At 42.2% G+C, this 22730-nt stretch overlaps 1 protein-coding gene across 3 annotated transcripts in view; it reads right to left on the bottom strand.

Annotated features, from left to right (window-relative positions):
- The window catches only part of LOC129697207 (proto-oncogene tyrosine-protein kinase LCK-like), a 68813-nt gene that overhangs the window by 19496 nt on the left and 26587 nt on the right, over window positions 1–22730 (bottom strand). For all 3 annotated transcript variants that reach the window (XM_055635535.1, XM_055635534.1, XM_055635536.1), the window contains exons 5-8: window positions 21444–21542; window positions 12148–12251; window positions 11749–11898; window positions 11017–11169 (exon numbers count right to left, since the gene is read on the bottom strand). In XM_055635535.1, the coding sequence (XP_055491510.1) occupies window positions 11017–11169; window positions 11749–11898; window positions 12148–12251; window positions 21444–21542 (506 nt within the window). The remainder of the gene's footprint in view (window positions 1–11016; window positions 11170–11748; window positions 11899–12147; window positions 12252–21443; window positions 21543–22730) is intronic.

Below are 22730 nucleotides of genomic sequence, written 5' to 3'. Positions count from 1 at the left end.
GGAAAGTGCAAAGATATTTGAACTAGGAAGTTGGCAAGGAGAAATGCTAGGGGTAGAGCTGATAATCGTTGCTAGAAACCTACTGTGTAGTGCTGTGGCTGCCACTGTCAGGTTAGTAATAAAACTAAGCTTATTTGTAGCATCTTTGTTAACAATAGGAAAAAGCTTACTCGTTTTGCAAACGGTTTTTGTAAACTTACAATTTTATTTTCCTAAAAATTCCTGCTTATTCCACAAAATGTTTACAAAAGTTTGGTTATAGCAAAAGTTTTTCACAGTGTTAATTTTAGCATTAATGCATTTTTTTTTCAATCACTACGGTATTTAACTATAACATTTTATGTCCTTTAGAGAAGAAATTGCAAAATTTTAAACACCCGTCATCATCCTTGGCTTTACTCAAATTATTTTAAACATTCTTGCATCTTCCTCTAGTTGGGGAGTTGGGGATTGGGAAGTGGAATAGCCTAGGGCCTCTCTTCATCTAAATCCGGCACTGATCAGAGTCAACGTTTGTGCTCCATGCTTCTTTAAGGGATGCAAAAAAGACGAGCGTCTAGTCTCAATAAGTCCAACGTTGGAAATCCAGAAATTGAAAATGTCCATAAAGAGTAAATTAAGAAGAGATTTCGGAAATCATCTGGGTGGTGAAATGTGGAGTAGAAGTTTAGTTTTTTTCTTTTAGTTTAGAGATACAGCACGGAAATAGGTCTTCCAGTTCACTGATCACTGCCCAGTGATTCCCGCACATTAACACTATCCTACACATACTAGGGACAAGTTACATTTATACCAAGCCAATTAACCTACAAACCTGTACATCTTTGGAGTGTGGGAGGAACCAAGTGATTTCGGAGAAAACCCACGCGGTCACGAGGAGAACATACAAACTCCGTACAGACAGCACCCGTAGTTGGGATCGAACCCAGGACTCTGGCACTGCAGGACAGCAACATCACCGCTGCGCCACCATGTCACCCTTTAGTTTGGTGTACCGAGGTGCAGTAAAAGCTTTTGTTTGCGTGTTATCCATTGAGATTCTAAGATTTGTAAAAAGTACAATGTAAATTGTATAGATTTGAGCAGAGCTTAAAAGGACTGCAACAAATCTAGTCAGTGCTAAATCTGACCCGGGAGTACCCAGCATATTCATGAGGCAAACAGAACCAACAAACTATGACAAATAAAATTTACAGAATTATTTAAAATTATGTAGAATATATAGCACATAACAGGCCACAAGTCTTCCTTGATTCTACCTCCATTTCCTCAGCTTTTCAAATGTTTTCATTTCCTTGTCACTCAAATAATCGCTACTTTCTTTCTGAAAGCAGTAATTTATCTTAACTTTTCCTGACCTTAGCAAGGTCTATAATTTATCGTAACTGAGAATCAAAAAATTGGCATGATGTAATGTGTAGGAAGGAACTGCAGATGCTGGTTTGCACCAAAGATAGACACAAAATGCTGGACTAACTCTGGGTCAGGCAGCATCGCTGGAGAAAATGAATAGGTCATGTTTCAGGTTGGTTTCTGCAGTCTGAAGAAGGATCTCGACCCGAAACGTCACCTAGTCCTTTTGTCCAGGTATACTGCCTGACCCGCTGAGTTTCTCCAGCATTTTGTGTCTATCTTTAGCATGCCAAACGTCGGAAATAAAAGACAAAAAATGCTGGAAATACTGTCAGACAGCATCTGTGGAAAGATAAACAGTTCACATTTCAGGATGAAGACCAGTTCTGGCGAGGGCTCTTTAATCTGACATTAACTGTGCTTCTCTTTATACAGATGCTCCCTGACCCATTGAGTATTTCCATCATTTTCTGTTTTATTCTGTTATCTAGTTTTTTAGCCATTCCCTAAGTAAATACATTTACCGTGCCTTTCATTAAATACTTACAAAGACAATAGGTGTGGGAGTGGGCCTTTTGGCCCTTTGAGCCAGCACCGCCATTCACTGTGATCATGGCTGATCATCCACAATCAGTACAATCAGTACCCCGTGCCTGCCTTCTCCCCATATATCTTTAAGAGCACTATCTAACTATCTCTTGAAAGCATCCATATAATTGGCCTCCACTGCTTTTGAGACAGAGAATTCCACAGATTCACAACTCTCTGGTTGAAAAAGTTTTTCCTCATCTCCGCTCTAAATGGCCAATCCCTTATCCTTAAACTGTGGCCCCTAGTTCTGGACTCCCCCAACATCAGGAACATGTTTCCTGCCTCTAGCGTGCCCAATCCTTTAATAATCTTATATGTTTCAATAAGATTTTCTCTCATCCTTCTAAATTCCAGTGTATACAAGCCCAGTCGCTCCATTCTTTCAACATTTGACAGTCCTGCCATCCCGGAAATTAACCTCGTGAACCTATGGCGCACTGGCTCAAAAGCAAGAATGGCCTTCCTCAAATTTGGAGACAAAAACTGCACACAATACTCCAGATGTGATCTCACTAGGGCCCTATACAACTGCAGAAAGACCTCTTTGCTCCTATATTCGATTCCTCTTGTTATGAAGGCCAAGTTACCATTCGCTTTCTTCACTGCCTGCGGTACCTGCATGCTTACTTTCATAGACTGATGTACAAGGACACCCAGATCCCGTTGTACTTCCCCTTTTCCCAACTTGACGCCATTCAGATAATAATCTGTTTTCCTGTTCTTGCCACCAAAGTGGATAACTTCACATTTATCCACATTAAACTGCATCTCCCATGCATCTGCCCACTCACCCAACCTGTCCAAGTCACCCTGCATTCTCATAGCGTCCTCCTCACAGTTCACTCTGCTACCCAGCTTTGAGTCATCTGCAAATTTGCTAATGTCACTTTTAATCCCTTCATCTAAATCATTAATGTATATTGTAAATAGCTGTGGTCCCAGCACCGAGTCTTGCGGTACCGCATTAGTCACTGCCTACCATTCTGAAAGGGACCCGTTAATTCCTACTCTTTGTTTCCAGTCTGCCAACCAATTTTCTATCCATGTCAGTACCCTACCCCCAATACCATGTGCTCCAATTTTGCCCACTAACCTCCTATGTGGGACCTTATCAAATGCTTTCTGAAGGTACAGTACATCCACTGGCTCTCCCTTGACCATTTTCCTAGTTACATCTTCAAAAAATTCCAGAAGATTAGTTAAGCCTGATTTCCCCTTCGTAAATCCATGCTGACTCGGACCGATCCTGTTACTGATTTTCCAAATGTGCCGCTATTTCATCTTTTATAATTGACTCCAGCATCTTCCTAACCACTGATGTCAGGCTCACTGATCTATAAATCCCTGTTTTCTCTCTCCCTCCTTTCTTAAAAAGTGAGATAACATTAGCTACCCTCCAATCCACAGGAACTGATCCTGAATCTACAGAACATTGGAAAATGATCACCAATGCGTCCACGATTTCTAATACCCTGGGATGCAGACCATCAGGCCCTGGGGATTTATCAGCCTTCAGTCCCATCAGTCTATCCAACACCATTTCCTGTCTAATGTGAATGTCCTTCTGTCCTCTGGCCACTAGTATATCTGGGAAGATTGTTTGTGTTTTCCTTAGTGAAGACAGATCCAAAGTACCTGTTCAACTCGTCTGCCATTTCCTTCTGCCATTTATTCCCCGTAATAAATTCACCTGCTTCTGTCTTCAAGGCTCCAACTTTGATCTTAACTATTTTTTTCCTCCACATACCGAACAAAGCTTTTACAATCCTCCTTTATATTTTTGGCTAGCTTACCTAAGCTCGGTGCTAGGACCACAGCTATTTACAATATACATTAATGATCATGATACCTTCATACCTAATCTTTTCTCCCTGTATTGCTTTTTTAGTTATCTTTTGTTGCTTTTTAAAATTTTACCAATCCTCTGGCTTCACGTTCATCTTTGCTATGTTATACTTCTCTTATATTTTTATACAGTCCTTGACTTCCCTTGTCAGCCACGGTCACCTCTTACTCCCCTTAGAATCTTTCTTCTTCTTTGAAATGAACTGATCCTGCACCTTCTGTATTATTCCCAGAAATACCTGCCATTGTTGTCCCACTGTCATCTCTGCTAGGGTATCCTTCCAGTCAACTTTTGCCAGCTCCTCCCTCATGGCTCCATAGTCCCCTTTATTCAACTGTAATACCGACACCTCCGATTTACCCTTCTCCCTCTCAAATTGTAGATTAAAACTTATCATATTATGGTCACTACCTCCTAATGGCTCCTTTACCTCAAGTTCCCTTATCAAATCCGGTTCATTACACAACACTAAATCCAGAATTGCCTTCTCCCTGGTGGGCTCCTGTACAAGCTGCTCTAAGAATCCATCACGGAGGCACTCCACAAACTCCCTTTCTTGGGGTCCAGTACCAACCTGATTTTCCCAGTCTACCTGCATGTTGAAATCTCCCATAACCACTGTAGCATTACCTTTGCGACATGCCAATTTTAACTCTTGATTCAACTTGCACCCTATATCCAGGCTACTGTTTGGGGGCCTGTAGATAACTCCCATTAGGATCTTTTTACCCATACAATTCCTCAGTTCTATCCATTCTGACTCTACATCTCCTGATTCTATGTCACCCCTCGCAAGGGCCTGAATTTCAATCCTCAGCAACAGAGCTACCCCACCCTCTCTGCCTACCTGTCTGTCTTTTCGATAGGACGTATACCCCTGAATACTCAGTACCCAGCCCTGGCCCTCTTGCAGCCATGTCTCTGTAATTCCCACAACATCATACTTGCCAATTTATAACTGAGCCTCAAGCTCATCCACTTTATTTCTAATACTTCATGCATTCATATATAATACTTTTAATCCATTACTCACCTCACCTTTCACATCAAACTATTTTTTCTGCATGTTCCACAGTGTTCCTCTGGCATTTTTGCAGTATAAGTTCTGTCCAAGTTTGGACCAGACTGACATATACTAGTGTTATATTATTTCATTACATTTAGATTCAAAACTATACAACTAGATTCAATTACTTTTTTTTGACTTTTTTTTTTCACATTTCAGTTGCTATGGTATCAATTTTAGTGATTTATTAACATGTATCCCTGCGCCACAAGTGTCCTCTTTCTTTCCTAAGACATATGTTACAGCTTCAGTTTTCCTATCATAAGGTGTATCACCTCACATAATTATGTGCTAATACAAATTTGCCATTTAAATGCTCAGTGTGTATTCTATAATGTCGCATTCCTCCACAATTAGCTATAGCATATGATAATAAACTGAGATTATAACATTCCTAAAATAAAGTATGAATATAATAGCCATTGTCTGGTACGAATGGGTGATGGGTTTAACAGGAGATTTTAAGTTAGGGAATGGGCAGGAGAGTATTGCAAAGCTTCAGGACAAGGAAGACAGGCCAGGAGTGCTTCCGATTCATCAAGTCTACGTAATATAAGGGGGTAGATGATGATTTCAAGCTGAGATAGGGCAGTTCAGTGATGAAAAATACATGGTCTTGGTAGGAGCTCAAACATGTGGTTAGAAACTCATCTCAGGGTCAAATACTGCTGACGCCGTGTCTTGTTTCTATCGCAGGAAGGGGGAGGGGAACAGAGTTTGTGACAGCGGCTGAATCGGTAGATTTGGTCTTTCCATTATTTGTGGAGGGGTCAAGAGGCTTGGAGGCGAATCATTGTGGACATTGGAATTCGTCTATGGAACTGAGACACTGCAATGCTGAAAACTCTATTCTGCGCTCTGTATCTTGACTGTGCTCTAGCTTTTGTACTTGCCTTTGATGTAATTGTACCAATGTATAGTATTATCTGATCTGATTGGATAGCATGCAAAACATAGCCTTCCAATGCATCTTGGTGAAAAAACCTAAACTTAAATCTAAATCTAGATTGTCCAATCCTTAATATAATGGGCTGAATGTATGAGCTAGGATTCAGAACTTCACGTTGTACACAATTTTTGGGATGATTAGTGGGAGTCCACACCTTTCCTTGCCCCCAGTGCCCCATGCACACTCTGAATAGAGCTTGGTAGCATCAGGAATGTTCATGTCAAAACTGACATTGCTGATGATGTTGCTGAGTGGCTTCAGGGAAGTGAGAGATTGAGGAGCAATCTCGCTGAAAAAACAGGATAATGGAGATCTGCAGAGAAAGAATATACTGTTGGTAATTGTCTGACTGTGAGTGGAATGGAATCAGGCAAGGGAGGTTCCAACCGCGGCTCGAGTGGCAGTGACGTTATCTATTTTTTCTTTCCTGCTATATTTAAGAGGGAGTTAGATGTGGCCCTTGTGGCTAAAGGGATCAGGGGTTATGGAGAGAAGGCAGGTACGGGATACTGAGTTCGATGATCAGCCATGATCATATTGAATGGTGGTGCAGGCTCGAAGGGCCGAATGGCCTACTCCTGCACCTATTTTCTATGTTTCTATCCTGTTTGGGATCAGGGTGTCATTAGCATTGTTAACTTGCCGTTTAAGTAGCCTTTAGAAAATAGTCTGTACTTTTATTCCTGCTAACAAAATGCACGACTCCAAACTTTGCTACGCTGTATTCCATCTGCCATTTTTTTGCCAACTCCCCAATCTCAGTTCAGTTTATTGTCACATGTACCAAGGTACAGTGAAAAGCATTTGTTGCATGCAAACCAGTCAGCAGAAAGACAGTACATGATTACAATCGAGCCATTCACAGTGTATAGATACATGATAAGGGAATAACATTTAGTGCAAGGTAAACACAGCAAAGTCCGATCAAGGATAGTCTGGGATGGTCACCATTGAGGTAGATAGTAGTTCAGCACTCCTCTCTGGTTGTGGTAGGATGATTCAGTTGCCTGAAAACAGCTGGGAAGAAACTGTCCCTGAATCTGGATCTGGAGATCCAACCTGTCCAAGTCCTTCTGCAGGGTCCCTGCACTACCAGCCCCTCCACCTATCTTCGTATCATCTGCAAATGGCCACAAAGCCTTCAATTCTCTCATCCAAATCATTGATATGTATGCACTGAGTACGAGCAGCTTTTAATTTCATTGTACATGTACAGTGACAATAAATGGCATATCGCATATCATATCATATACCACGTGATACAAATGTGTTCAGGTGATGATCCTCTGCCCAATATATTAAGAACAGGACACAATAACACACTACTTATTGTTCAATCTTGGTTTCCCCACATATATAACAAGGTTCGATTCACAGAAGTAATGATAAAGCTGAAATGTTCATGGCAAATGTTTACAGCAAGAAAATAAGCTATGGAGTCAATGTGCTATTTGATATCACTTCAACCATAGATTTGCAAATTTAGCAGTCATTGCCTGGTAAACATTTCATTCTGATTCTCAATGCTGTTTGCAACAAACTCTGCATTACATCCTGTCCATCAATAGTGCCAGGCAGTACTACACTTCCCTTCATTTATATCATGGAAATATTCGAATCAACCACCACACAGACAAGCTGAATATCTGGCATTTGATTCATCAGTCATCATGCATTTGTAACAGAGCTGTGGTTTCTGAGCTCATAAATTTCCAGGCACATGCTTAAAAAATATTTACCACACTGCTAAACACAGGAAATAATATCAATCAATTTGACACAAAATGAATATGGAAGGAGATTGATCTTAAAAATGGTCAAAGCAATAAGTATATATGAAGTATTTTAGTGCTCTTTCCCCTTTCGGTTGTTTACTTGTTGCCTATGATGTTTCTCTTGAGTAGCGGTAATGTTCAGAACAAGCCCAGAGGTATTTATATCACATTGGAGCCAAGTGGTCTGAGGAGCTTAAAAGCAAGTATGAGATGCATCTTAATCCACCTTCACCCACAACCACATCGGCTTAACATTTCTTAAGGGGTTGGACAGGCTAGATGCAGGAAGATTGTTCCCGATGTTAGGGAAGTCCAGGACAAGGGGTCACAGCTTAAGGATGAGGGGGAAATCCTTTAAAACCGAGATGAGAAGAACTTTTTTCACACAGAGAGTGGTGAATCTCTGGAACTCTCTGCCACAGAGGGTAGTTGAGGCCAGTTCATTGGCTATATTTAAGAGGGAGTTAGATGTGGCCCTTGTGGCTAAGGGGATCAGGGGGTATGGAGAGAAGGCAGGTACGGGATACTGAGTTGGATGATCAGCCATGATCATATTGAATGGCGGTGCAGGCTCGAAGGGCCGAATGGCCTACTCCTGCACCTAATTTCTATGTTTCTATGTTTCTATGTTTCTTATTATAGCCATAGTCTGTGTGTATGGTTCCCCCCCTCTAGTATTGCACACACTCATTTGTTGGAGCAGCTAGATTTGGCAATGTTCTCCTCTGATTATCCACTGTAGCTATAACAGGGGCCAAAGTAAAGGCTTAAAAACTCAGTTACATTGGGCACAACTGGGCTGGATGTGCCTCGTGGTTGTGAAGGGAATGAGCGGCATTCAATGGCTCCCTGGGAAGTATGTCATGGACTGAGATGGATTCCCATCAGTTCAGGACAATTGGAGTGCCAGATCTGTGTGCCAGTTCATCCGTTGCTCTGCTTCCTCACACAACTCGACACAGAGTTCAATGACAGAGGCTGAACAGATTGGGGTTCACAGAGTGCCGGAGTAGCTCAGTGGGACCCAACCAGAAAGGTCGCCTAACCATGTTCTCCTGAGATGCTGCCTGACCCGTTGAGTTACCCAAGCACTTTGTGTCTGCTACTCTAAACCAGCATCTGCAGTTCATCGTTTCTGTTTGGTTTAGATTTGTTTAGAGATAGTGTGGAAACGGGCCCTTCAACCCACCGATTCCGTGCCAACAAACAATCACCCCACCTATTAGCACAATCCTGCACACATGGGACAATTTACAATTTTACCAAGCCAATTAACCTGTACACCATTGGAGTGTAGGAGGAAACCAGAGCTCCCAGAGAAAACCCATGCGGGTCACGAGGAAAACGTACAAACACCGTACAGTCAGCACCCGTAGTCAGGATCAAACTCTGGACTCTAGACTGGGTCTAAAGCAGCAACTCTACCAATGGCCCACTGCTTGGGATTCACAGACCTGTGTCGGATTGAAATGAAGATTAGAATTGGGATTCCTAGCCTGGAAATTAGGAAGACATTGGTACCTATTTTTTATTTATTTTAATTATTTCTTGGTGTCTTAGACCCCGACTCTCAGCAGCGGAACAACACTCCATCTGCCTTCTGCAACCAGCCCAGGTGGAAGCCACATGCAGCGAGTCCAGGAAACATGCCAAAGCTAGATCGATTTGGCCTATTGCTTTGTCAGGGTTTTTGTGCCGGATTATTTGCTTTGCAGCAGTCTTGGTTAAAATCCTTGTGATCAAACACTCAGTCAAATCATGGCTACACTGGAAAGATACTGAATGCAAAGAATGAGAATGCTCAGAAATAGAGATCAATGTTTAGAGATAAAAAGAACTACACAGACCAGAAATATGCGTCAATTTCTGGTTGTGCAGAGTTACTAATCTCCACAGTACAGCCTCAATTCTACAGCATGAAATTACTTTTAGATACCAGCTGAAGCTCTAACTCCTGATATCTTTCCTCTGAACCTCTCTCTACTGAAGATGTTCAAACGCTGACACCCATGAAAGGTTGGTTTGGCATCTCCAACAGTTGAATTGATGCTGATAATTCCTCTCCCTGTTAATCCACAGAAAACATGAAAAAACGTCAGCAGACACTGTGGGAGATGCAAAATTGGGGAATTCCTACAACTTTCAATTAAGAAAATTAGGATATTAGGGACAAATATTTACATTTATTGTGTAACATTTCTGTTTGAAACCCATTTTTCCCTGGAAAAATATGTTTAATGAGCAGAAAATCCAATAGTAAATTAGTAACTCATGACCTGATAATTGCTTATGACTATAATTGCTTTAGTTTTTATCTCTTATGATAAATGTAGTAGATAATATCAAAGTTACACGTTATCAACTTGAATCATTTAACTCGTTTGTTTTTGAATATTGTAGAAATCAGGACATCCTCCGCTACCCACTATCTAAAGTTCTAAATAGACCAAAAGTTGTTATTAAAATATATATAATCTTCTGCTTGGCTCTTTTATTTTCCTGCATATTTTAGTTATTGCTCTCTGAAGCAGTTAACTTAATTTGTAATAAGCACAAAACTATTACTATAATAACTAATACATTACATGACAAAAGCTCTGTCAATTTTTCACCGAATTAAACAAAATCTGCAGCACCATCTCACTAGAACAGCCATGCAGAATAACAACATTACCAACGGCAATCATCTCAACAGGAAGACCAACAGTGCATTTACACATCAAGCATAAAGTAGGTGGCTTCACATTGATGTTAAACTAAGCTCCGGCGATGAGCAAAATTCTCGAGCAAATTGGAAGTAACATGGTATTTTTTAAATCATAAGCAGTTAACCTAAATAAAGTAAATAGACTCAAGCCGTTCTAGGTATCAGTACTGCAGTTTGTGGGAGTTTATGTGCACCACGACTGCCCCAGGTTCTCACATCTGCAGAAGATGTTTGTTATCTTTGGTCATTCCTGCTCAACAGCATGCAAGCATGTGCATGAAGGACCTGCAGATGCTGGGTTAAACCAAAGGTAGATAGAAAAAGCTGGAGTAACTCAGCGGGACAAGCAGCATCTCTGGAGAGAAGGAATGGGTGACATTTCGGGTCACGACCCAAGGGTTACTCTTGCTTTATGTGTCTATCTTCGGCATGCAAGCATGCAAGCTATCACCTTAACCAATGGATCTGCCACGTTCCAATCTCAGACAGACTGGTGCAGCAAGGCAGTTTCAATGTCCCAACACTTTTATCAATCTTTCCCATCACATTGCCACAACTCACTTTCAGCAAGATGCCTGCTGGGAGATCGGCAGTGTTACATCGGAGGAGTGGGAGCAGCTCGGAAGGACTCCTTCCCACTGAATCTGAAAACACCATAGTTCCTTGCTAGTAGCTGCTGCACGAATTTACGTTTTGTCACTAATAAATCTTGCTAATTTCAGTACTCACCCATCCAAACTTCGCCAAACTGCCCAGCTCCGAGTTTATCTGTCAACCTCACGGCTTCTCTTGGGATTTCCCACTCATCTGGCCACCAGGGTTTTCGAGGAGCCAGCATTGGGCATGGCTTGGTTAGACGCTGGCACAGACCATCGGAACTTTCTGAAGACATAATATAAACGAGCAAACATTTCAGACTATCTAACATGATTAAAATGAAATGAAATTGAATTGAAAGATACAGCATGGAAACAGGTCCTTCGACGCACGTCCATAGCAACCATCAATCACCTGCTCACACTAGTTCTATATTATCCCACTTTCTCATCCACTCCCTACACATTAGGGGCAATTTAAAGAGGCCAATTAACCTATAAACCGGCATGTCTTTGGGATGTGGGACGAAACCGGAGCATCCGAAGGAAACCGTCGCTGTCACAGGGAGAATATGCAAACTCTATTGGCATTATTTTGCACTAAATGTTATTCACTTTATTCCCTTCATCCTGCATCTGTACACTATGGATGGTTTGATTGGAATCATGTATTGCCTTTCCACTGACTGGTTAGCACGCAACAAAAGCTTTTCACTGTACCTCACTACACGTGACAATAAATTAAGCTCAGACAACACCTGAGTTAAGGATTGACCCGGGGTCTCTGGGACCATGAGGCAGTGGTTCTACCAGATGTGCCACTGTGCTGCCCCAAAATATTTGCATTAAAGTTACTAATACTTACTTGAATAATACGTAACCAATTTTTGTAAATCGGCGAACGTGGCTCTAGGAGTGATGTAATGACCGCCATTATCAAGGAGTCTAATCTTGTAATGTTTCACTATATCACCATATTTAGAGTCATAGTCCCTCACAGACAGTGAAAAGGAACCTAGACAAAACAGTAAAAGAGACAGTTAAAGGTCACCGCTATGCAGCAGAGCTTTAGAAGTTTGCAAGAGTTAAAACTTGCACCTAAAAATCGTACTTTTTTGCCAGCCTTGGATACTTTTGATCTACAATCAAAGCACACTGACCAGTCCATCACGGCCATTGATCTCCCCAAGATCTAAGGGATTTGCAGGAAGCGTTGCCTCAAGCGAGCAGCTAATCTACAAAAACAGGTTCATGAATGACCAACCTTTGTTAGTTTCACTCTCCCGGATTAGGAAAGTTCCCAATTTATTGCCTGGAGACAACAATTGCCTCTCCGCATCTTTCCGGCTTATTCCTTTGAAGAACCAGCTGAAAGGTTGTAAATAAGAGATCATTAATAGATATTTACCTTGACCCATTGGGGCATTGTGAACATTCTACTTTAGAAGACGATGGGTTCGGGTTACACACCAGGAATCATCTGCAAAGTTTAGGCTGACACAGGTTTGCATTAAGACCCCCAAGGCTAAAAGACCACAGCTCTTTGCAGACAGTGGGAGTCTTCACAGAGGTCACAAACAGCCTGACATTTGTCAGGAGGCATTTGAAAATCTGCCACGTCAAAGGTCATTGCAGAAAATAAAACCTCATGGCGTAGGAGGTAACATGTTGTCGTGGATAAAAGTTTGTCTGGGTGATAATGGCATTAAAGTGTTTTCAGATTGGCACAAATATGCATAAAATGGAGGACTATGGATCACATGCAGGCAGTTGAGATGAATTTATCTTGGCATCATGTACAATAGGCATTGTTGGTCAAAGGGCCTGTCCTATGTTCTATGGAAAACAGGAGAGGAGACTAGGCATACACTGCACTTCACTTCGCTATAGCGAAGATATAACAAGTGGTGTGCCAAATAAATCATTGTTGGGGCTACTCTTTAAGCAACATATAAATGACGGATGAAAGCTATTAAACAGCGCATACAAATGTAGGAGGATAAATTGCGAAGAAGTCATGGAAAGGTTATAAAGATACACTACTTATATAGGTTAAGCCAGTGGGCAAAGATCTTATGAAAAGAGTAGAATTTGGGGAATTGGAAATGGTCCATTTGACTGGAGAATGAAAATATAGAAACATATTACCTAAATGATCAGAGATCACAGAGCTCTGAGTTGCAGAATGATTTAGGTGCCCCAGTGCACATTTTACAAAAGGCCAGGAGACATGTGAAGCAAATAATTAGGAAAACTAACAGAGCATGTTATTGGTTGCAGGGGAAACACTGAAGTAGAGGGGTCGGAAATCTGTTACATTGCACACTGGTGCTTCTGAATTACTAGGCACAGCATTAGCCTCCTTATTTGAGGAGGATGTTAATGATTTGGAAGTGATTGAAAGAAGGTTCACCAGACTGATTCTTAGAATGGAAAGGCCAGGTTGTCACATGAAGAAAGGTTGGACAGGTTAGGCTTGTATCTGTTGGGGTTTAATAGAGTGATAGGAGACTTGATTGAAACATAGGATCTGGATGGATCTTGACAAAGTGAATGTAGGAAGGATGTTTATCCTTGTGGGAGAAGCTAGAACTATAAGATCAGTGCTTAAAATTAAGGGGTCACCCATTAAAGGGGTCTTCGATTCTTTGGAATTTACTGAACCAGAGGCAGGGGTGATTGCAAGCCTATATGTGCTAGTAGCATTTACAGATAAAGTGGGCAATGCAATCAGTACATAGGTTAGGTTGACAACACTAGCAAAACTACCAGTGATGGAAATGGGTTTTAGGAACTAGGGGTACTCTAAGGTCCAGTGAGGCTGAGGTTGGAGAGAAGGGGGGGGTGGGGGTTATGTGCAGTCTAATTTTTTCCTCTTCACATACTTAAAGAAGCTTTTACTATCCTGCTTTTTATTCTTGGCTAGCTTACCTTCGTACCTCATCTTTTCTCCCCGTATTGTCTTTTTGGTTATCTTCTGTTGTTCTTTAAACATTACCCAATCTCTTGCTTCCCGCTCATCTTTGCTATGTTGTACTTCTTCGCTTTAATTTTTATACTGTCCCCTACGTCCCTTGTCAGCCATGGTCGTCCCTTTTTCACCTTGGAATCTTTCTTCCTCCTAGGAATGAACTGATCCTGCACCTTCTGTATTATTCCTCGAAATACCTGCCATTGTCGTTCCACTGTCATCCCTGCTAGGGTATCTTTCCAGTCAACTTTGGCCAGCTCCTCCCTCATGGCCCATAGTCCCCTTTATTCAACTGCAACATTGACACCTCCGATCTACTTTCTCCCTCTACAATTGTAGATGAAACCTGACCATATTATGGTCACTGCCTCCTAATGGTTCATTAACCTCGAGGTCCTTTATCAAATCCGGTTCATTACATAACACTAAATCCAGAATTGCCTTCTCCCTGATTGGCTCCAATACAAGCTGTTCAAAGAATCCATCACAAAGGCACTGTTCAAAGTCCCTTTCTTGGGGTCCAGTACCAACCTGATTTTCCCAGTCTATCTGCACGTTGAAATCTCCCATAACAACCACAGCATTACTTTTACTACATGCCAATTTTAACTCCCGATTCATCTTGCGCCCTATGTCCAGGCTACTGTTTGGGGGCCTGTCGATTAGTCCCATTAGGGTCTTTTTCCCTTACAATTCCTTAGTTCTATCCATACTGACTCCACACCTCCTGTTTCAATGTCACCCCTTGCAATGGACTGAATTTCATTCCCCACCAACAGGGCAACCCCACCCCCTCTGCCCACCTGTCTGTCTTTTCAATAGGAGGTATACCCTTGAATATTCGGTTCCCAGCCCCGACCCTCTTGCAGCCATGTCTCAGCAATTCCCACAACATCATACTTGCCAGTTTCTAACTGAGCCTCAAGCTCATCCACTTTATTCCTTATACTTTGCGCATTCATATACAGCACTTTGATGTCCGTATTCACTTCCCCCCTCGCAATTGGCCCAGACCTTACTCTGTTGTCCATTCTCAAGCTATTCTTTCCATTAATTCGAGAATCTTTTGTAATTTTACCTGTAGCCACTTCCCCTTCAACTCCATCTTTATACTCCCAATTTGTCAATCCCTCCTCTCCACTATTTAGTTTAAACCCACACGTGTAGCCCTAGCAAACCTGCCTGTCAGTCCCCCTCCAGTAAAGGTGTAACCCGTCCCTTTTGTGCAGGTCACCCCTACCCCAGAAGAGATCCCAGTGGTCTATAAATCTAAATCCTTGCTCCCTGCACCAGCCCCTCAGCCACACATTCAGATCCCCTATCTCCCTGTTCCTGTCCTCGCTAGCACGTGGTACTGGAAGCATAGAAACATAGAAACATAGGTGCAGGAGTAGGCCATTCGGCCCTTCGAGCCTGCATCGCCATTCAATATGATCATGGCTGATCATCCAACTCAGTATCCCGTACCTGCCTTTTCTCCATACCCCCTGATCCCTTTAGCCACAAGGGCCACATCTAACTCGCTCTTAAATATAGCCAATGAACTGGCCTCAACTGCTTTCTGTGGCAGAGAATTCCAGAGATTCATCACTCTCTGTGTGAAAAATGTTTTTTCTCATCTCAGTCCTAAAAGATTTCCCCCTTATCCTATCATTGTGACCCTTGTTCTGGACTTCCCCAACATCGGGAACAATCTTCCTGCAGCTAGCCTGTCCAACCCCTTAAGAATTTTGTAAGTTTCTATAAGATCCCCCCTCAATCTTCTAAATTCTAGCGAGTACAAGCCGAGTCTATCCAGTCTTTCTTCATATGAAAGTCCTGACATCCCAGGAATCAGTCTGGTAAACCTTCTCTGTACTCCCTCCATGGCAAGAATGTATTTCCTCAGATTAGGAGACCAAAACTGTACGCAATACTCCAGGTTTGGTCTCACCAAGACCCTGTACAACTGCAGTAGAACCTCCCTGCTCCTATACTCAAATCCTTTTGCTATGAATGCTAACATACCATTCGCTTTCTTCACTGCCTCCTGCACCTGCATGCCTACTTTCAATGACTGGTGTACCATGACACCCAGGTCTCGTTGCATCTCTCCTTTTCCTAATCGGCCACCATTCAGATAATAGTCTACTTTCCTGTTTTTGCCACCAAAGTGCATAACCTCACATTTATCCACATTATACTGCATCTGCCATGCATTTGCCCACTCACCCAGCCTATCCAAGTCACCTTGCAGCCTCCTAGCATCCTCCTCACAGCTAACACTGTCCCCCAGCATCGTGTCATCGGCAAACTTGGAGATGTTGCATTCAATTCCCTCGTCCAAATCATTAATATATATTGTAAATTGCTGGGGTCCCAGCACTGAGCCTTGCGGCACCCCACTCGTCACTGCCTGCCATTCTGAAAAGGATCCGTTTACTCCTACTCTTTGCTTCCTGTCTGCCAGCCAGTTCTCTATCCGCATCAATACTGAACCCCCAATACCGTGTGCTTTAAGTTTGCATACTAATCTCTTATGTGGGACCTTGTCGAAAGCCTTCTGAAAGTCCAGATATAACACATCCACTGGTTCTCCCTTATCCACTCTACTAGTTAGATCCTCGGAAAATTCTATTAGATTCGTCAGACATGATTTACCTTTCATAAATCCATGCTGACTTTGTCCAATGATTTCACCACTTTCCAAATGTGCTGCTATCCCATCTTTATTAACTGACTCTAGCATTTTCCCTACTACCTTCCCTGTTTTCTCTCTCCCTCCCTTTTTAAAAAGTGGGGTTACATTAGCTACCCTCCAATCCTCTGGAACTAATCCAGAATCTAAAGAGTTAAAAAAAATTATCACTAATGCATCCACTATTTCTGGGGCTACTTCCTTAAGTTCTCTGGGATGCAGCATATCTGGCCCTGGGGATTTATCAGCCTTTAATCCATTCAATTTACCTAACACCACTTCCTGACTAACCTTGATTTCACTCAGTTCCTCCATCTCATTTGACCCCCGGTCCCCTGCTATTTCCAACAGATTATTTATGTCTTCCTTACTGAAGACAGAACCAACGTAGTTATTCAATTGGTCTGCCATGTCCTTGTTCCCCATGATCAACTCACCTGTTTCTGACTGCAAGGGACCTACATTTGTTTTAACTAATCTTTTTCTCTTCACATATCTATAAAAGCTTTTGCAGTCAGTTTTTATGTTCCCTGCCAGTTTCTTTCATAATCTATTTCCCTTTCGTAATTAAGGCCTTTGTCCTCCTTTGCTGGACTCTGAATTTCTGCCAGTCCTCTGGACAGCTGATTTTTCTGGTTAATTTGTATGCTTCATCTTTTGTTTTCTGAGCATTTTATACAGCCATATAACCATATAACCATATAACAATTACAGCACGGAAACAGGCCATCTCGACCCTTCTAGTCCGTGCCGAACACATAATCTCCCCAAGTCCCATATACCTGCGCTCAGACCATAACCCTCCATTCCCTTCCCATCCATATAACTATCCAATTTATTTTTAAATGATAATAACGAACCTGCCTCCACCATCTTCACTGGAAGCTCATTCCACACAGCTACCACTCTCTGAGTAAAGGAGTTCCCCCTCATGTTACCCCTAAACTTCAGTCCCTTAATTCTCATGTCATGTCCCCTTGTTTGAATCTTCCCTACTCTCAGTGGGAAAAGCTTTTCCACGTCAACTCTGTCTATCCCTCTCATCATTTTAAAAACCTCTATCAAGTCCCCCCTTAACCTTCTGCGCTCCAAAGAATAAAGCCCCAACTTGTTCAACCTTTCTCTGTAACTTAGTTGCTGAAACCCAGGCAACATTCTAGTAAATCTCCTCTGTACTCTCTCTATTTTGTTGACACCCTTCCTATAATTAGGCGACCAAAATTGTACACCATACTCCAGAATTGGCCTCACCAATGCCTTGTACAATTTTAACATTACATCCCAACTTCTATACTCAATGCTCTGATTTATAAAGGCCAGCACACCAAAAGCTTTCTTTACCACCCTTTCTACATGAGATTCCACTTTCAGGGAACTGTGCACAGTTATTCCCAGATCCCTCTGTTCACCTACATTCTTCAATTCCCTACCATTTACCATGTACGTCCTATTTTGATTTGTCCTGCCAAGATGTAGCACCTCACACTTATCAGCATTAAACTCCATCTGCCATCTTTCAGCCCACTCTTCCAACTGGCATAAATCTCTCTGTATACTTTGAAACTCTACTTCATTACCCGCAACCCCACCTATCTTAGTATCATCTGCATACTCACTAATCCAATTTACCACACCATCATCCAGATCATTGATGTACATGACAAACAACAATGGACCCAACACAGATCCCTGTGGCACCCCACTCGTCACTGGCCTCCAACCTGACAAACACCCATCCACCATTACTCTCTGGCATCTCCCATTCAGCCACTGTTGAATCCATCTTGCTACTCCACCATTAATACCCAACCATTGAACCTTCTTAACCAACCTTCCATGAGGTAACTCGGTAACCTGGGCATCGACCCCTCCCTCTGCAACTGGATACTGGACTTTCTAACCAACAGACCCCAGTCTGTGAGGTTAGACAAGCACACCTCTTCAACCCTCACCCTGAACACCGGCGTTCCTCAGGGCTGTGTGCTGAGCCCCCTCCTCTACTCCCTCTTCACCTATGACTGCACACCTGTACATGGTACTAACACCATCATCAAGTATGCAGATGATACAACGGTGATTGGCCTCATCAGCAACAACGATGAGCTGGCCTACAGGGAGGAGGTCCAGCACTTAGCAGCATGGTGCGCTGACAACAACCTGGCCCTTAACTCCAAGAAGACCAAGGAGCTCATTGTAGACTTCAGGAAGTCCAGAGTCGGCACACACACCCCCATCCACATTAACGGGACGGAGGTGGAACGTGTTTCTAGCTTCAGGTTCCTGGGAGTCAACATCTCCGATGACCTCTCTTGGACCCACAATACCTCTACTCTGATCAAGGAGGCTCATCAGCGTCTCTTCTTCCTGAGGAGACTGAAGAAGGTCCATCTGTCTCCTCAGATCCTGGTGAACTTCTACCGCTGCACCATCGAGAGCATCCTTACCAACTGCATCACAGTATGGTATGGCAACTGCTTTGTCTCCGACCGGAAGGCATTGCAGAGAGTGGTGGAAATTGCCCAACGCATCACCGGTTCCACGCTCCCCTCCATTGAGTCTGTCCAAAGCAAGCGCTGTCTGCGGAGGGCGCTCAGCATCGCCAAGGACTGCTCTCACCCCAACCATGGACTGTTTACCCTCCTACCATCCGGGAGGCGCTACAGGTCTCTCCGTTGCCGAACCAGCAGGTCGAGGAACAGCTGCTTTCCGGCGGCTGTCAATCTACTAAACAACGTACCTCGGTGACTGCCAATCACCACCCCCCCCCCCCCCCCCCCCCCGGACACCCCCCCCCCCCCCCCCGGACACTGATTATTATTTTTTTTTAAATTCAAATCGTTGCTATGTCGCTCTTCAAGGGAGATGCTAAATGCATTTCGTTGTCTCTGTACTGTACACTGACAATGACAATTAAAATTGAATCTGAATCGGAACCTTGTCAAAGGCCTTACTGAAGTCCATATACACAACATCCACTGCTTTACCCTCATCAATTTCCCGAGTAACATCTTCAAAAAATTCAAGAAGATTAGTTACACATGACCTTCCAGGCACAAATCCATGTTGACTGTTCCTAATCAGACCCTGTTTATCCAGATGCTTATATATATTATCTCTAAGTATTCTTTCCATTAATTTGCCCACCACTGACGTCAAACTAACAGGTCTATAATTGCTAGGTTTACTCTTAGACCCCTTTTTAAACAATGGAACAACATGCGCAGTACGCCAATCCTCCGGCACTATTCCCGTTTCTAATGACATTTGAAATATTTCTGCCATAGCCCCTGCTATTTCTACACTAACTTCCCTCAATGTCCTAGGGAATATCCTGTCTGGACCTGGAGACTTATCCACTTTTATATTTCTCAAAAGTGTCAGTACTTCCTCTTCTTTGATCCTCATAGTTCCCATAGCTACTCTACTTGTTTCCCTTACCTCACATAATTCAATATCCTTCTCCTTGGTGAATACCGAAGAAAAGAAACTGTTCAATATCTCCCCCATCTTTGGCTCTGCAGATAGTTGTCCACTCTGACTCTCTAATGGACCAATTTTATCCCTTGTTATCCTTTTGACTCTAATGGACCAATTTTATCCCTCGTTATCCTTTTATCCCTCGTTAGCCTTGTAGCATTGTAATTTTTGTATCTTAAAGCTCTCATTTCTGGTTCTTAAACAAGAAGCTACAAAAGTTGCTAGCTGACTGGGTTAAAAGTCTTCCAATTAACATTTTCATAGAAAGCGTAGATATCTGTTTCTTAGGAAGGTTTTCAATTAAATGTTTTTTGAAATAAATATTTTTAGTTTTATATCATTTTTAGCTGATTTGATGGAATGGTGAAATAGGCACTTCCTTTGGGCCTTGGGAAGCTGCACTCTGAAACAAATATTAATTCCAGGAATGCTTCAGGCTTTCTGTGCTAAACGTGCACGTATTTCTCACCCTCCAGTGTTGAGCCACTGGCCTGTTCACATTGTTTGGCACGGATGCTCCTGAGCAGCTCTGTCTGCATCAATAATTGTAGCTACTTGTCCACTTTTCACATCAGAGATGCTACAACACCTGCTTCAACTAGCCCTTGTACAAAATAATCCATGCTCCAATTGCTACGAGGTATTTTCTCCTCACCTTTCCCTCATTTCCTCTTGACAGTTTCAGATGGGTGATCCTTATTGGAACCAGTCTTTCTGCATTCATTTTGTCAAACTGTTTCATTATTTTATTACCTTTTCCAAATAAAGCTCCAATACTCCATCCCTCCTTATGAGGTTTCCCATCCGCTAGTAACGCGAGTCACATAGTCTGAATATCAATCTCAATATTATTAACAGTACAATTCTTCCCAGCTGGACTGTCTGTTATGTTTCTCCCGAAGGAAATAATTTTTTTATCATGATGGGTATGTGGAATGAGCTGCCAGAATAGGTAGTTGGTGCAGGTACTATGAAAACATTTAAAATACAATTTGATGGGTACATGGATAGGAAAGTTTTAAAGGGATACGGGCCTAACATGGGCAGGTGGGGCTAGTCGAGAGGCAAGTTGAGTCAAAGGGCCTGTTTCCGTGCTGTATGACTCTATGACTCTATTAGCTTTAAGTGATAGTTGCCTCAACAGTAACAGCAACTGAGGAAAGCGGATGACTAGTGCAATGTCAATACAATGGAAACAGGTGAAAGGACCATTACTGCAAACAACACGAGGACATCCACATAATTGAGACCGCTAGGAAACTCACAAAACAATTATGAACATTTCATAAAAGTATTTAAATATTACATCATGTACTTCTAATTATAGCATTTTAAATACTTCTAATGAGTATCTTAGCAAATTTTAACCGTGGAGTCAAAATAATGATATAACATTTAAACCGAAGAAATAAAGTTCTAAATCTGAATGACTTACTTTTCCACTTCCACTGTGTCCCCTTTTGCCATGAAGTTACTGGGAACAAAACCCTCATTGCCGGAAACCAAGGATTTAGCCTTCCACCAGTCCCCTTTTCTAGAAAAAAAATGTAATAAAAATGCTCAGTTTTGAAACACTGAAAATACTGACATGGGTAATCTCATACAATCCATTAATAGATGCAATGTTTGTACAATCACTGTGTGCTTTCACAGTTCCTGCATTTACTGTTGGTGCAATTGCTGCAATTTGTTTTGCTTCTGTGAATATAGCCAGTCAGCACAATTTTGTTATATTTTAAATATCAAATCAGGTTATATTTGTGGCATTAAATCTTCATCTTTGTTCTGAAACATTCTCCGTGAAAGGTTATTTTCTTCTCCACTTGACCGAGTTACATATAAGCAGCACTGCAAACAGCAGTTTGTGAAATTCATCACGCAAGACAGGTCATTCCTCATGTAAGTTGCGTGCCGGTTCAGCCTGAGATGTCCATCCTTCCCCTATTACTATATTGGATCAAGTCACAGCGCAAAAATTTAGCTCCAATATTTCAACCGCAGGGCTGCCAACATTGGGTGAGAGTTGAAAATGAGAAATTGTGAGAGAGCGTAGCGGCCGGGGGGGGGGGGGGGGGGGGGGGGGGGGTGGGGAGGAGGTTGTGGGGAGGGGGATGTCCTTTTGGTAAGGAGCTTTTGCATTTTTCAGCTTGAAATTGTGCTATCTGGTGCATACTGTAGCGAGTCTTTTAACTTACACTTGAAAGCAATATTTATGCTTAAATTGGATTAGGTATGAATAAGGTTAGGCTAAATTACATTCCTAATTACATTCCACAGTAGAGCCAGGCTCTGATCAACAGGTGCAGCACATGAATGACCTTAGTATATTCATGTATGGAAATCAGATTATAATTCATGCTGTTATGCATATATATAGAGAAACAAAAACAAGGCACGAGGAGTCAGACTTCCACCCCTGTTCTGCACAAATAAATCAATCAACTATACCCATTGATTATAGAAACAAGACGAAAATAATGCCACATATTCAACCGTATATGGGTCAATAAAATTAAGATATATATGTAAAATATATATATGGAACCAGGCCCTTCAGCCCACCAAGTCCACGTCGACCAGCAATCTACCATACACCAGTTGTATCCTACACGCTAGGGACAATTTACAGAAGCCAATTAACCTACAAACCTGCACTTCTTTTGGATGTGGGAGAAACCGGAATATCCAGAGAAAACCATGTGGTCATAAGGAGAATGTACAA

This window comes from Leucoraja erinacea, chromosome 5, assembly GCF_028641065.1.
Source record: "Leucoraja erinacea ecotype New England chromosome 5, Leri_hhj_1, whole genome shotgun sequence".
Lineage (NCBI taxonomy): Eukaryota > Metazoa > Chordata > Chondrichthyes > Rajiformes > Rajidae > Leucoraja > Leucoraja erinaceus.
Note: the sequence above shows the minus strand (reverse complement) of the source record. Positions and strands in the feature narration are given on the sequence as shown.